The sequence below is a fragment of the Leucoraja erinacea genome, chromosome 31, assembly GCF_028641065.1.
Source record: "Leucoraja erinacea ecotype New England chromosome 31, Leri_hhj_1, whole genome shotgun sequence".
Classification (NCBI taxonomy): Eukaryota; Metazoa; Chordata; class Chondrichthyes; order Rajiformes; family Rajidae; genus Leucoraja; species Leucoraja erinaceus.
The window spans coordinates 23,275,062-23,290,057 of NC_073407.1; the positions used below are offsets into that span (position 1 = coordinate 23,275,062).

General features: G+C 47.1%; 1 protein-coding gene across 1 annotated transcript in view; it reads right to left on the minus strand.

The window, feature by feature from the left end:
* The window catches only part of LOC129712119 (astrotactin-2-like), an 863,305-nt gene that overhangs the window by 25,148 nt on the left and 823,161 nt on the right, over positions 1 to 14,996 (minus strand). The window contains 2 exon segments of the mRNA XM_055660334.1: positions 4,831 to 5,014; positions 14,180 to 14,280. Of these exon segments, the coding sequence (XP_055516309.1) occupies positions 4,831 to 5,014; positions 14,180 to 14,280 (285 nt within the window).

Consider the following 14,996-nt stretch of genomic DNA (forward strand, 5'->3'; position numbering starts at 1 on the left):
TGCTCCGTGCATTGAGGATTACACATGATGTATTAGGCTGCTATCCCACAGCTGCCTTCAGTGTTGTGCAGAAACACTTCCAGGACTTATTCAACCCTCAGCTTTGAGCTTCTTCAGCTTCTGACTGCGTGTCAATAAAATCTCCTGGCCTTATAACCACCACTTAAAAAAAAAAATCTCCCACTAGACATTAACATTCCCGGGCAAAGAGGGGAACATTTGATAGATAAATCTGACATCTGGTTTTACTTCAGTGGGCCATCGCTCCAGCATTCAGTAACAAGTTATTTTGCACTGTTCCTCTGGGTAACCAGAGGCCCCCTTTTCCAATGTTTAACATCCATAACCTTAGCTGCTTCTCCACTTCACTAAATATCTAGCAGTTCTCTTGTTTGGATTGGACAGGCCGCTTATAGATAGTTCGCGTCATAGGAACAGAATTAGGCCATTCGGCCCATCGAATCTACTCCGCCATCCAATCATGGCTGATCTCTTTCTCCTAATCCCATTTTCCTGCCTTGTTCCCCATAACCCTTGACGCCCGTTCTAATCAAGAATGTGTCCATCTCTGCCTTAAAAATATCCACTGACTTGGCCTCCATAGCTCCCTGTAGTCACCCAAAAAAATCACCTACGTGAGAGGCCCTGTAGCTCTGCCTCATACCAGCAATGTGCAGTAAAGTCATAGAAACATAGAAAATAGGTGCAGGAGTAGGCCATTCGGCCCTTTGGGCCTGCGCCGCCATTCAATATGATCATGGCTGATCATCCAACTCAGTATCCTGTACCTGCCTTCTCTCCATACTCCCTGATACCTTTAGCCACAAGGGCCACATCTAACTCCACTCTTAAATATAGCATCTATATAGTCATCTAACGCATCTTCAGCTGACCTTTTTTCTATTTCGAGAAATAATTTGGGGCTTTAACTCATCAGATTGTGGGAGGCATGGTGGCGCAGCGGTAGAGTTGCTGCTGTACAGCACCAGTGGCGGGGTTCGATCCTGACTACGGAGTTTGCAAGTTCTCCATGTGAGTCCGTGGGTTTTCTCTGGGTGCTCCGGTCTCCTCCCACACGCCAAAGACATACCGGGTCTGTATGCTATTTGGCTTCGGTAGAATTGTACATTTTTCCCTAGTGTGTGCAGGGTAGTTCGAGTGTAGAGGGTTTGCGGGTCGGCGCGGACTCGGTGGGCCGAAGGGCCTGTTTGCACGCTATATCTCTAAACTAAACTAAGATGATGTCACTATGCTGCATGGACCAATTGCTTCTTTGTCTTAACTGAGAAGGAATGGGTGATGTTTCGGGTCGAGACCCTTCTTCAGTCTGGTTTGGGATAAGGGAAACGAGAGATATTGGAGATGATGTAGAGAGACAAAGAACAATGAATGAAAGGTTATCCTGCTGAGTTAAGGGCCTGTCCCACTTGGACGACCTAATCCACGAGTTTAGAAGACCCTAGACGAGTTGAAAAAAATGTCAAGGTCGTGTTGACTCGCCGAAGTAAAAGACCTCCTACCATACTGTCTACGACCTCCTACGAGTATGTCTACGACCTCCTACAACCCCCCTCCACCTCAATCTTCCACACCTAAGACCAGCTACGACTAGCTACGAGTGGAAAATGATCACATGATAAAATGATGTCATGTTTGCATTTTATTTTCTCGGGCCAGTTACTGACCTACGACCTACCTACGACCTTCCCTGTTCCGGAAGTGGCGGCTCGCCTGCAGTCCGTTTGTCTTTTCTGTTTTTGTTTTCTCTTGTCCCGTTTTTACAGTTTATTTCGGTTTATTTAGTTGTGTATGTGTGTGTGTGGGGGGGGGGGGTGGGTGTAACACGTTTTTTGACTCTTCCTTCGGGGGGGATGCGACCTTTCCTGCCGTATCCCCCGTCTCCGTGTCCGTCTGCGCTGAGGCCTATTGCGGAGCTGGCGGCCTCCAACTGGGACCGACCTCAAGGCTGCGGAGGCAGAGCCAGGACTTACCAACGCGAGGCTGGCCGACCAGGGCTGTGGTTGCGGTGCGACCCAACTTCCGACCCGACTTTGGAGCCTCGGAGGCTCGGCCGCGAGCCAGTGGACGACATCATCGGGCGCTCGAGCAGCTTCCACCGCCCCGGGCCGCGGAGTTTGAACCGGCCCGTTTGCGGAGCTCGGATTCAGCCGCAGGACTTACCTACAATCACCCTGCGGGGTCGCAACATCGGAGGCTTGGATTGCCTCAGCGCAGAGGGAGAGCAAGGAGGGAAGAGACAATGACTTTGGGACTTAAACTGTGTTGAGTGTTTTGTTATTTATTCTATGTTATGACTGTAGGCTAAACCATTTTGTTGCACTGAAAAGTACAGTGACAATAAATTGAATCAAATCTAATCCAACCTAGTACGACCTACCTACGACCTACCTACGAGTAAAAAGCATCCATTTTTTTCCATGCCGACCTTTTTTTTACTCGTGGCCATTTTTTTCAGACTGGAAAAAACGCCGCGACCTACTTGAGGCTACGAATACGCGGAGACCACTCACGAGCACGAGGAAGAGTTACGAAGACCTCCTACGACCTCGTGGCGACCATGCTGCGAGTATGAGTCAAGGGCAAACTCGGCAGAGGTCGCCAATTAGGTCGTGAAAGTGGGACAGGGGCTTTTTGTGCCTATCTTTGGTTTGAACCAGCAACTGCAGTTCCTTGTTACACTTTGCCTTTACTGTAATACCTTTCTTGCAGAGAGATATCCCCAGTGTAACTCTACATTACTTAATCTTTCACAGTGATCTAGTGCATGCTACAGAAGCCGATACAGTTGCATTCTAATAATAACTAATGACAGGCAGATAGAACCAAGATTAACAGTAAATCACAAGTCACTGGTTGAATTTCCAGAACAGTTTCTCTTGTCATTTCCTCTACAAGCGGGCAATTCATAATCCTTCTGAAGTTACTGGAGACGAGCAGGAGGCTTCAGTGGCAATTCAGACCCCAGCACTTAGCAGCGGACAAGGAAGGCATTTGGACAATGAAACCTATGCTGACACTCACTCTTCAGTTGCAATGTATTGAAATCTTATAGTTATAGATAAGGGGTGGGAGATTGCAACCTTCACGTGGTCCACCCTGTTTCGACTAATGCAATCAATGCGACGTGCACAAACTGAAGATCAAATAGAACAAGTTGACCTGCAACTTTAGGCTGTGCATGCCATAGGCAAAAGGAGGTTATAGCTATGATAGTCATCTTATACTTCAGTCCTCCATCAGTATGCCTGGATGAATTTAATTCTAATACGTATAAATTAGCCTTTTACTGTCCCCTTTAACAGCAGTTTGTGGCCAAATCAAATACCAGGATAATGCTTTGGAGGGAACTGCGGATGCTGGTTTACATTGAAGATAGACACAAAATGCTGGAGTAACTCAGCGGGACAGGCAGCATCCCTGGAGAGAAGGGATGGGTGGCGTTTCGAGTCGAGACCCTTCCTCAGACTGAGAGTCAGGGGAGAGGGAGACACAGAGATATGGAAGGGTGAAAACGAGAGATCAAAGGGTTCGAAGGTAAAGACAAATGTAGAATAGATCATTGTTAGCCCGGGGAAGGTGACAACGAGGCAGACAAAGATGAAATTTAATCAGGAGGTCAGTCAGACTGGTCGGAGAACAAGGATGAGGGAGGGATGGAGATAGAGGGAAAGCAAGGGTTACTTGAAGTTAGGGAAATCAATATACATGTCACTAGGTTGTGAGTGCCCAAGGAACATATGAGGTGATGTTCCTCCAATTTGCGCTGGGCCTCACTCTGACAGTGGAGGAGGCCCAGGACAGAAAGGTCAGTGTGGGAATGGGGGGGATAGTTAAAGTGTTTAGCAACCGGGAGATCGCGTGGGCCGAGGCGGACTGAGCGGAGGCGGGTAATGCTGTTTGTTCACCAAGACCGACACAAAATGCTGAAGTCACTCAACGGGTTAGGCAGCATGTCTGGGGAACATGAATAGTGACGTTTCGTGAAGGGACCTTCACGGACCTTCTTGCCATCTTCCCATATCCTCTGACTCCGCTATCTTTAACAGCCCTATCTAACTCTCCCTTGAAAGCATCCAGAATTGGCCTCCACTGCCTTCTGAGGTAGAGAATACAACAGATTCACAACTCTTTGGGTGAAAAGGTTTTCCCTCATCTCCGTTCTAAATTGCCCACCCCTTATTCTTAAACGTAAACCAGAGTCCATAGCCTCAGAATAAAATAAATTTATTCTTATTCTTAAACTGTGGCCCCTGGTTCTGGACTCCCCCAACATCGGGAACATGTTTCCTGCCTCTAGTGTGTCCAATCCCTTAATAATCTTATATGTTTCAATAAGATCCCCTCTCATCGTAAATTCCAGAGTATACAAGCCCAGCCACTCCATTCTCTCAGCATATGGCAGTACTGCCTTTCCGGGAATTAACCTTGTAAACCTACGCTGCACTCCCTCAACAGCAAGAATGCCCTTCCTCAAATTTGGAGACCAAAACTGCACTTAATACAATTTCGTTTGGACCTCCAGGGGTCCAAATGACAATTAAATTGACTATTGACTATTGAGGTGTGGTCTCACTAGGACCCTGCACAACTGTAGAAGGACTTCTTTGCTCCTATACTCAATTCCTCTTGCTATGAAGGCCAACGTGCCATTCGCTTTCTTCACTGCCTGCTGTACCTGCATGCTTACTTTCATTAAGGGCAAGAGATTGCGTGCATCTACCCCGATCTATTCCTCTCATGACTTTATACACCTCTATAAGATCATTGCAGTACATTTCTTACCAGCTGGAACATTTCTCCTACAATTACCTTGGACCGAGCTCATCTTCACTGCGCCACCCGAAGTCTCCAAATTTTTCATAGTGTGAGTTGTAATGATGTATCACTCGATATACCATGGGGGACGAGATCTCCATCAGCATATTGTAGGCTGTTTGCTGCTCTTTCCCACTGGTGTAACCATTAAATAGACTGTAGATTGTCTCTGATATTTCTGCAATAAAAACGTAAGGGAGTTAGAAACAGCTTACCCACCACTCTCTGTGTAAAACATCAGTCTGGCACATAGTCGGTCGGTCGGTGGGGGCGTTGCAATGGCGGCAGCCCTGTCAGCAGTGCGTTAGTTATTGTTTTAAAGTATGTTTTTAATGTTTCTTTGTGTGTTTTGTGGGGGGGGGTGGTGTGGGGGGGGGGTGAGGGGGGAACCGTTTCGGTCGCCTCCTCCAAGGAGAGGCGACTTTTTCCAAGTCGCCTCCCCCGTGGCCTAACAGCGAGGATCGGCGCGGCCTTTCCCGGAGACGCGCACGGGGCTCGGGGCTCCGGCGGCGGGTGCAGCGTGGGCTGTCTACACGGATCGAGCGAGCCCTCGCTGGGGCTCGCTGGAGGGGAGCGCTCCGTTTCGTTGGCCCGCAGCAGCCGGCAGCCTGAAGCCGCTGTTTGCACAGCTCCAGCTGGCGCGGCATCTACAGCCCGGGATCCCTCGGGGGGGGGACCCGGGGTAAGAAGAAGCCATCACTGCCGGCCCGCGGCCAACTTCTACCGCGAGCGCGGTATGAACTTAACATCACCCCTGGAGGGGAGCTTCGACCGCTGGCCCTGCGGTCTGCGGTGCTTCTGGCTGCGGCGCGGAGGGAACTTTAAATCTTCGGCCGCCAGCTTGCGGCCTACACCAACTTAAAGCCGCGGTCTCTGGTGTGGAAGAGCTGACTCTGGACTTACCTGGACTTCTACCTTATCCTTACCATCTGGACGCCCGCAGCGGCGGCTGCGGAGGGTTGAGGTCCCGACCACGGGGGAAAATGGAGGAGGTCTGGTCAAATCGTGTGCCTTCCACCACAGTGATGAATGCTGCGGTGGATGTTTATGTTAAATTTTTATTGTGTTTTTGTGTGAATTCTTTATCATTGTAACGCTGCTGACGTATCCATTTCACTTGCACTTTATGTGCAATGTGACAAATAAACCGTATTGTATTGTATTGTATAGTTCAGAGATACAGCGTGGAAATGGGCCCTCGGGCCCGCCGAGTCCGCACCGACCAACGATCCCTGCACATTAAAGGGCCTGTCCCACTTAGGCTATTTGTAGGCGACTATCATAGTCGTAGCAGGTCGCTGAAAAACCAGCGACTGGACCCCACTACGACATAAAATTTGAAATATAATCATAACTTTAACAACAACAAAAACAAAACGAAGTCACAACCTACGTTAACCTGGCGACAACTACGACAGCACCTACGTCAGGAGAAGTCAAGCTACGCTCATTGACGTCAAACCCACAGTCACCGACTGTCTCTGAAAATGTTTCAACATGTTGAAAATCCAGTGGCGACCAGAAAGACGCTACGATTCTTTTTGCTACTGAGGAGACGACTCACGACCGTACAGGCGACACCTCAGCGACCATGTGTCGACAGCCTGTAGTCGTCTAAATCGCCAAAGTGGAACAGGCCCATGACACCACCCAACACACACCAGGGACAATTCTACATTTATACCAAGCCAATTAACCTACAAACCTGTACGTCTTTGGAGTGTGGGAGGAAACTGAAGATCTTGGAGAAAACCCACGCAGGTCACGGGGAGAACGCACAAACTCCGTGCGGACAGCACTCGTAGTCAGAATTGAACCCGGGTCTCTGGCGCTGCAAGGCAGTAGCTCTCCTGTAACGTCACGGTGCCACCCCACATCTACTTCAAACTTTCCCCCTCTGACCTAAAAGCTGTGCCCTCTAGTATCTGACATTTCCATCATCATATTTGTCCGACTTAAACTCTATCTGCCATTTATCTGCCCATTTCTGTAACTGATTGAAATCCTGCAGCATCCTGTGACAGCCTTCTTCACCATCCGCCACTAACTAGTGGTGGCATGGTGGTGTAGCGGTAGAGTTGCTAACTTAGAGTGCCAGAGACCCCGGTCCCATCCTGACCACGAGTGCAGTTCCGTATGTAGTTTGCACCTTCTCCCCGTGACCTGCGTGGGTTTTCACCGAGATATTTGGGTTTCTTCCCACACTCCAAGGACGTGCAGGTTTGTAGATGAATTGGCTGGGTATAAATGTAAATTGTCCCTAGTGTGCGTAGGATAGTGTTGGTGTACAGGGATCGCTGGTCGGTGCGGACTCAGTGGATTTGTATACATCACAAACAAGTATTGTGCGTAGTTCTGGTCCCACTTTCACGATCTAATTCACGACCTTTTTTACTCGTGGACATTTTTCATCATCAAGGCTTGAAAAACGCCCCGACCTACTTGATGGCACGAGTACCTACGACTAGCATCACGATCTATCTACGACCTCGTGACGATCATGCTGCGAGTATGAGTCAAGGGCAAACTCGGCAGAGGTTGTGAATTAGGTTGTGAATGTGGGACAGGCCCTTTACTATAGGAAAGATGTCGTTCAGCTGGAAAGGGTGCAGAACGGGACCACAAAGATGTTACCAGGACAGGGTGGCTTGAGTTACAGCGGCTAGATAGACTGGGACTTTTCTGGAGTTTTTGAGGGTTGTGGGCAGTACCCTTATAATCATGAGAGCTTAGATAAGAGGCATGGCCACAATCTTTTTCCAAGTTACATGAGTCTGGATCTAAAGGGCATAGATTTAACAGGAGAGCGGAAAGCTCTAAATGAAGCCTGAGGGGTTTCACTGTGTTTCAAACAGAGTGTGGGTGGTGGGTAGGTGGAATGAACTGCCAGAGGAAACTGGAGAAACAGGTACAATGATAATTTTTAAAAGACATTTGGACAGGTAAATGGATAGAACTGTTTTGAGAGATATGGGCCAAGCGAGACTATCTCAGCTAGATATTGTGTAGGAAAGAATTGCAGATGCAGGTTTAAATTGAAGATACACACAAAATGCTGGAGTAACTCGGCGGGACAGACAGCATCTCTTGAGACCCTCCTTCAGACTGGGAATCTCAGTCAGAAGGAGGGTCTCGACCCGAAACGTCACCCATTCCTTCCCTCCAGAGATGCTGCCTGTCCCGCTGAGTTACTCCAGCATTTTGTGTCTGTCTTCGGTGTAAACCAGCATCTGCAGTTCCTACCCACTGGCCTATCCATGCTGTTCGTCTCGATGACTCGAAAATAAAGTCAGCTCCACAGTCAAAAGCAAGCATTATGAAGCACGGACGAGAGGGGAAAAAATAATCACCGAAAGCTTCAAAAAAGCAATTGCCTGCTCCAGTAATTAGTTTCTCACAATTTCTGCACTGTTTAGCCTCAAAACCTCCTCATTCCTGTCAGACCCTGCTTTCATGAGCAATGGGGGAAATGCTTACTGACCATAAAAATCAACGTATAACTCACCGCGTTATATAAGTTGCTGTCCACCTTTTTTTAGCCACTCCAAAAAAAAAACCACTCATGAAGTCAAGCTATGCACATTTTTCTGATTGCATATCACTCCAGTTAAACATTGCCTGCATTCCAGGATTAAGGTGCAAAGCAACTGGCCTTGCTTTTAATTAGCTCTGTGGAGACTCGGGGGGGGGGGGGGGGGGGGGGGGGGGGGGGGGAACGGGGTTACGGGGTTAAGGGGGGGGGGGGGCAGATTTCAAGGGGGCTTTGACATGAATTGAAAATGGCCACACATTAACTTTAAATCAAATAGTAAAAGGCTGGAAAGTGGCCTTGTGTTGAACCTTACACTGTCAGTGGGAAAGGTGAAACACTTTGCTGCTGTTAATTTTAAGGAGATGGACCCAAAATACCGGAGTAACTCAGCGGGATAGGTAGCATCTCTCGATCGAAGGAATGGATAACCTCTCAGGTCGAGACCCTTCTTCTGCCTCCTTCAGGTCCTGCAGAAGAGCTCTCGATCCGAAACGTCGCCCATTCCTTCTATCCAGAGATGCTGCCTGTCCTGCTGAGTTGCTCCAGCATTTTGTGGCTATCTTCGGTTTAAACCAGCATCTGCAGTTCCTTCCTACAGCCTTTAAGGAGAATTTTTTGCAAAATTTTAATAGTGGGAATGGCGAGGGAGTATAGAGGTGCAGCAGTCCATTAGTTTTTGTGCGATGCAGTTAATTTCTTTCACAACCTCTTCAGATAAGTGTTTTTAAGACAGCAGTGAATTGAGATGACTAACGACTGTCTAGTCTCCATAGAAAAATACCTCAATGTACATGGCTGGGCTAAATCAAATAACCTCACAAATCAGCCTGTAAAATTGTTAGATAAGACTTTATTGCATAGATTTTAAGTCAAAGAGCTCGTCGTAATGGAGCGTTTCATTGCAAGGCAGTAGTTATCCAGGCTCACCAATTTTCAATTGCAATGGATATTTTCTTTCAGGGAAAGCTCCTGAATGAATCTAATTTGTAACCTTTGTCTTACAATTAATTTATAGGCAAGAGGGAGCAATTCATTTGATAGAGGAGTTCTGTTTCACCAAACATCTTTGGTCTCCATGGCCGCTGATATTCTGAATTAAAGTTTGACTCGTCTGACCTGTTTAAAGTTGGGATACTGATAGTTTCTTGATTAGTAATGGGCCTGTCCCACTTGGCGATTTTTTTCGGCAACTGCCGGCATCATTGACCAGTCAGCATCAGGTCACCGAAAAATTTGCGGCGTGATGCGACGCGATGACGTATTGACGCGCGTATTGACGCGCGGTATTTTTTCAAGTGTCACAACATTTTATTTTGTCAAAAATGTTTAAATGTTCAAAATCTTTCGGTGACCGGTCAATGATGCCGGCAGTCGTCAGAAAAAATCGCCAAGTGGGACAGGCCCTTTAGGGCGTGGAAGGTTACGGGGAGAAGGCAGGAGATCGGGGATGAGAGAGAAAAATAGATCAGCCCTGATCGAATTGTGGAGCAGATTCGATTCTGTTATCATAGGTCTTATGGGGATAAAAAATGAATTAGAATCGATGAGCCGAATGGCCTAATTCTGTTCCTATGTTTTAGGACTTATGGTCTCATGGGATTAAAAATGAACTGGGAAAAATGTGTCTAGTTTTCAAATGGGGGAATCTGAATTAAGGCCTGTTACTAATGCAGAGCAAGAGAGTAGGAGTATTTCATTCAGCCCCTCCTGCAGTTGAATAAGCTCATGGACCTTCTTATTCTGTGTCCTTATGGGGCTGTCCCACTGTATGAGCTAATTCAAGAGTTCGCCCGAGTTTTCCCTGATTCAAACTCGGAGAATTACGGTAATAGCCGCTCGTAGGTACTCGGGGCTCTCGTGGACATTTTAAAAACATGTTGAAAAATCTTCACGAATCTTCACGAGCTTACCGTGTTTCCCGAGTGCCTGCCGTTAGCGTTACGAGCCGCTAAGAGACGTCCCGAGCTCCGACGTACCCGCTACGTACATTCTACATGCTTACCACGAGTTTGATTTTTTTTTTAAACTCGGGAGAGCTCTTGAATTAGCTCGTACAGTGGGACAGGCCTTTTATGCTATATAGTGGCTCGCCACTGCTGTACACATCGTTGCGAGTGTTGGAGTGTTAAATGGTGCATTGATTATCCAGCAATGGGCATTGCAGTAGGTGTTGCATTGTCTGGGTCTGTGTGCCACAGTCACAGGTTGTTCATGTCGCCCCATTTGTGCATTGTCACCCTTGACCTCTCGACCCCAGTGCGCAGTCGGTTGAGACATCTCAGGACATCTCCAGCTCATGGATAAGAAAGGGTCAATGTTGATTGGAAGGTACACAATTAAATCCTTATCTTATTCCTGCCATTGAAGAAAGTTGGGGGAAAATGTAAGCAGACGGGTGGCACTGGGTCGCAGTGTCGAGTTGCTGCCTTACAGTGCCAGAGTTCGATCCTGATCACGGTTGCTTCTCAGTACGGTTTGTACATTCCCCATGTGACTGCGTGGGTTTTCTCCGGGATCTCCGGTTACCTCCCACAGGGCAGCGCGGTGGCGAAGCAGTGCCTTACAGCACTCGCAGCACTGCAGATCCGGGTTCGATCCCGACTACGGGTGCTATCTGTACATAGTTTGTACATTCTCCCCGTGACCGCATGGAGTTTTCTCCGGGTGCTCCTGTTTCCTCCCACACTACAAAGGTGACATTTGGGGTCGGGACCCTTTTACAGACACTTACAATGAAGTATGCTTCAATGCCTTGCCATTTTCTACTTTGTTATTAAGAACACGATAGGAACGCAATGGTTTGCTGAAGAGACAAAGACACCAATAATCTTAATAATGCAAATTCTATTAATAATAATTCTAATGCGAGAAGATAAAACGGGCACCTGGAGCAAAAGAGTCAAGAGTCTGAAGTGATTCCACTGCCTTATCTCATCACCTGAATACTTCTCCATTGCACAAGTAATTACATTTAAGAGGCTGTTGGACACAGGCAAATGGATGTGAAGTGGATACACATTGCCGAGGTGCAGTGAAAAGCTTTTGCTGTGTGTATTCACTTCACATCCATTTGCCTGTATCCAACAGCCTCTTAAATGCAATTACTTGGGACTGCAGATACTGGTACCGATGAAAGGCACAAAATGGTGGGAAACTCAGCGGGTCAGGCAGCATCTCCATGGAGAACATGGATAGATGACGTTTTGGGTCGGTCCGCTTCTTCAGCCTCTTAAATGCCTCTATCATGTCTGCTTCCTCCACCACCCCTGGCAGCGCGTCCAGGCACCCGTCATCCTCAGTGTAAAAAAACTTGCCCCTTTAATCTTTTAACCTCTAATCTTTACCACTCTTACCTTAAAGCTATGCCCCCTGATATTGGTATTTACAGCCTTGGAAAGAGGTCCAAACTGTTTATGCTATCTATGCCTCATAATTGTATATACTTTAGCAGATCTCCCTTCAGCCACTGGCATTCCAGAGAAAGCAATCCAAGCCTAGCCGACCTATCCTTAACGCTAACACCATCAAACGCAAGCATCATTCTGGCGAGCCTCTTCGAACCCTTTCCAAAGCCTACAAATCCTTCCTCAATTGGGGTCAGCAAATCTGCACACAATGCTGCAAACAAGGACAAGATGGTGGCGCAGCGGTAGTGTTGCTGTCTTACAGTGCAGGGCCCCGCATCCCGACTACGGGTTCTGTCTGTACGGAGTTTGGAAGTTCTCCCCGTAACTTGCGTGGGTTTTCTCCGGAGATCTTCGGTGTCCTCCCACACTCCAAAGACGTACAGGTTTGTAGGTTAATTGACTTGGTATAAATGTAAATTGGCCCCAGTGTGAGTAGGACAGTGTTAACGTGCGGGGATCGCTGGTTGGTGTGGGCTCGTTGGGCCGAAGGGCCTGTTTCCGCTCTGTTTCTCTAAACTAAACTAAACTAAACTAAACTAAACAATCTTCTACAGGCAAAACCAAAGGTCAGGATTGAACCAGGCTGTTGTTTTGTTAAAGCAGCAGATCTACTGATGGTGAAACATAAATTCTAGGAGCAGAATAAGGCCATTCGGCCCATCAAGTCTACTCCGCCATCCAATCATGGCTGATCTATCTTTCCCTTCCAACCCCATTCTCCTGCCTTCTCCCCATAACCCCCGACACCCGTACGATCAAGAACCTATCTATCTCCGCCTTAACAATATCCATTGACTTGACCTCCACAGCCATAATTATGAAATGAGTAGAAATAGATAGACAAATAGATATTGTTTCCAGGTATAGGAAAAGTCAAAGTTTGGGGTCGTAAATGTCAAATAACCCAGAAGGGAATTTAATAAAAACTCCATTGCAAAAGCGGGGTTAAAATGCAAAGGCAACTAACTATTGGGACAACTAGTTAAGGCAAATACCGTGGATGCATGAAAGAGGAAGTTGGATACTGACAAGATGGAGAAATGAACAGAGGAATGCTGATCGGATTAGCTGGAGGCAGAGGACAAGGAAGCTCGTGTGAAGCATAAACAAGGCTATCAACCAGTTGGGCAGAATTGTCTGATCCTGTATCTTAATCCCCTTGTAAATTAAATCCAATAAATTTGAGATTCAGGTAGTCTGACTCGTTAGTCTTGGTTTAGAGATACAGCGCGGAAACAAGCCCATCAGCCCACCGAGTCCGCACCGACCAGTGATCCTGCGCACCAACACTATCCTACACACACTGAGGACAATTTACAATATTACCCAAGCCAATTAACATACAAACCTGAGGTACACAAAAATGCTGGAGAAACTCAGCGGGTGCAGCTAAGTTTTCTATACACACACTGGAGAGAATGTGGCCGTCTTGTGGCAGGGGTCATAGGCAGGCAGTACGGGATCCTGAGTTGGATGATCAGCCATGATCATATGAGCGTTTCTATCCTACACACACCAATATTACCCAAGCCAATTAACATACAAACCTGAGGTACACAAAAATGCTGGAGAAACTCAGCGGGTGCAGCAGCATCTATGGAGCGAAGGAAATAGGCAACGTTTCGGCCCGAAACGTTGCCTATTTCCTTCGCTCCATAGATGCCGCTGCACCCGCTGAGTTTCTCCAGCATCTTTGTGTACCTTCGATTTTCCAGCATCTGCAGATCCTTCTTAAACATACAAACCTGGGTGTTTTTGGAGCATTATCATGCCTCTTATACCTGTACCTTGTTGGGGCGGCCCCCTCATTGAAACTTACCGAATAGTGAAAAACCCGGAGAGAGTGGATGTGTAGAAGATGTTTCCACTTGTGGGAGAGTCTGGGATCAGCGGTTATAGCCTCAGAATTAAAGGACGTTCCTTTAGGGAGGAGATGAGAAGGAATGTCTTTGTCAGAGGGTGGTGAATCTGTGGAATTCATTGCCACAGAAGGCTGTGGAGGCCAAGTCAATGAACTTTTTTTAAGGCAGAGATAGATAGATTCTTGATCAGTACGGGTGTCAGCGGTTATGGGGAGAAGGCAGGAGAATGCAGTTAAGAGTGAAAGATAGATCAGCTATGCTTGAATGGCGGAGTAGAATTGATGGGCCAAATGGCCTAATTCTGCTCCTATCACTTATGAAATTATGAACTCTTATTTTAAATTTGTAAAACAAATACACCTCTGAAATGTAACGGCACATCAAAGATGAAGAAGGGTCTCGACCCAAAATGTCATCCAAAGATGCTGCCTGTCTGGTTGAGTTACTCCAGCTTATTGTGTGTATGTTCGGTTTAAGCCAGCATCTGCAGTTCCTTTCTAAACGTCAAAGCAGAGAGGATGAAGGAAGGAAAGGGAACTTACCTTCAGCTTTGATGTCGTCAACCAGTTGGCAGGTTGTTCGTGTGGTGACTGTGCTTGGTTCCGATCTCCTCCCTCTGCTGTCCAAGGCATACAGTGTAAACCTACGACAATAACAAGACACTCGGCAGGTAAGAGATCCACTCCAAGTGTGATATTTAACATCCACGGCACATCTTCATTTAGACTTCAGACTTTTACAGATACAGCGCGGTAACAGGCCCTTCGGCCCACCTAGTCCGCGCCGACCAGCGATCCCCGTACACTATCCTACACCCTAGGGATAATTTGCAATTTTATCAAAGCCAATTAACCTCCAAACCTGTACGTCTTTGGAGTGTGGGAAGAAACAGAAGCGCCCGGAGAAAACCCACGTGGACACGGGGAGAACGTGCAAACTCCGTGAAGACAGCACCCGTAGTCGGAGTGAACCCGGGCCTCTGGCTCTGTAAGGCCCAGCATCTCTACCGACACACCAATATGCCGCCCTGGCACGTAACGTTTGTAATGTCCGTCCTTGTACATAATGTAATCTATGTAATCATATCATTATTAAATATTGTGATTTCCATTTCACTATGGTTAGACTTCCCAGTTCAACAATTAGTGTCTTAAGAACAAAACTGGCAAATTGCACATTTCAGTTTAGTTTTGGTTTAGTTTAGTTTATAATTGTCATGTGCATCGATGTACAGAGTAACGCTATTTGTTGTGTGCTATCCAGTCAATAAAAAAAAACTCTCCCTGATAACAATCAATACGTTAGGAGTGTACAGATACAGTATAAAGGGGAGAACATTTAGTGTTATCATTTGATGAG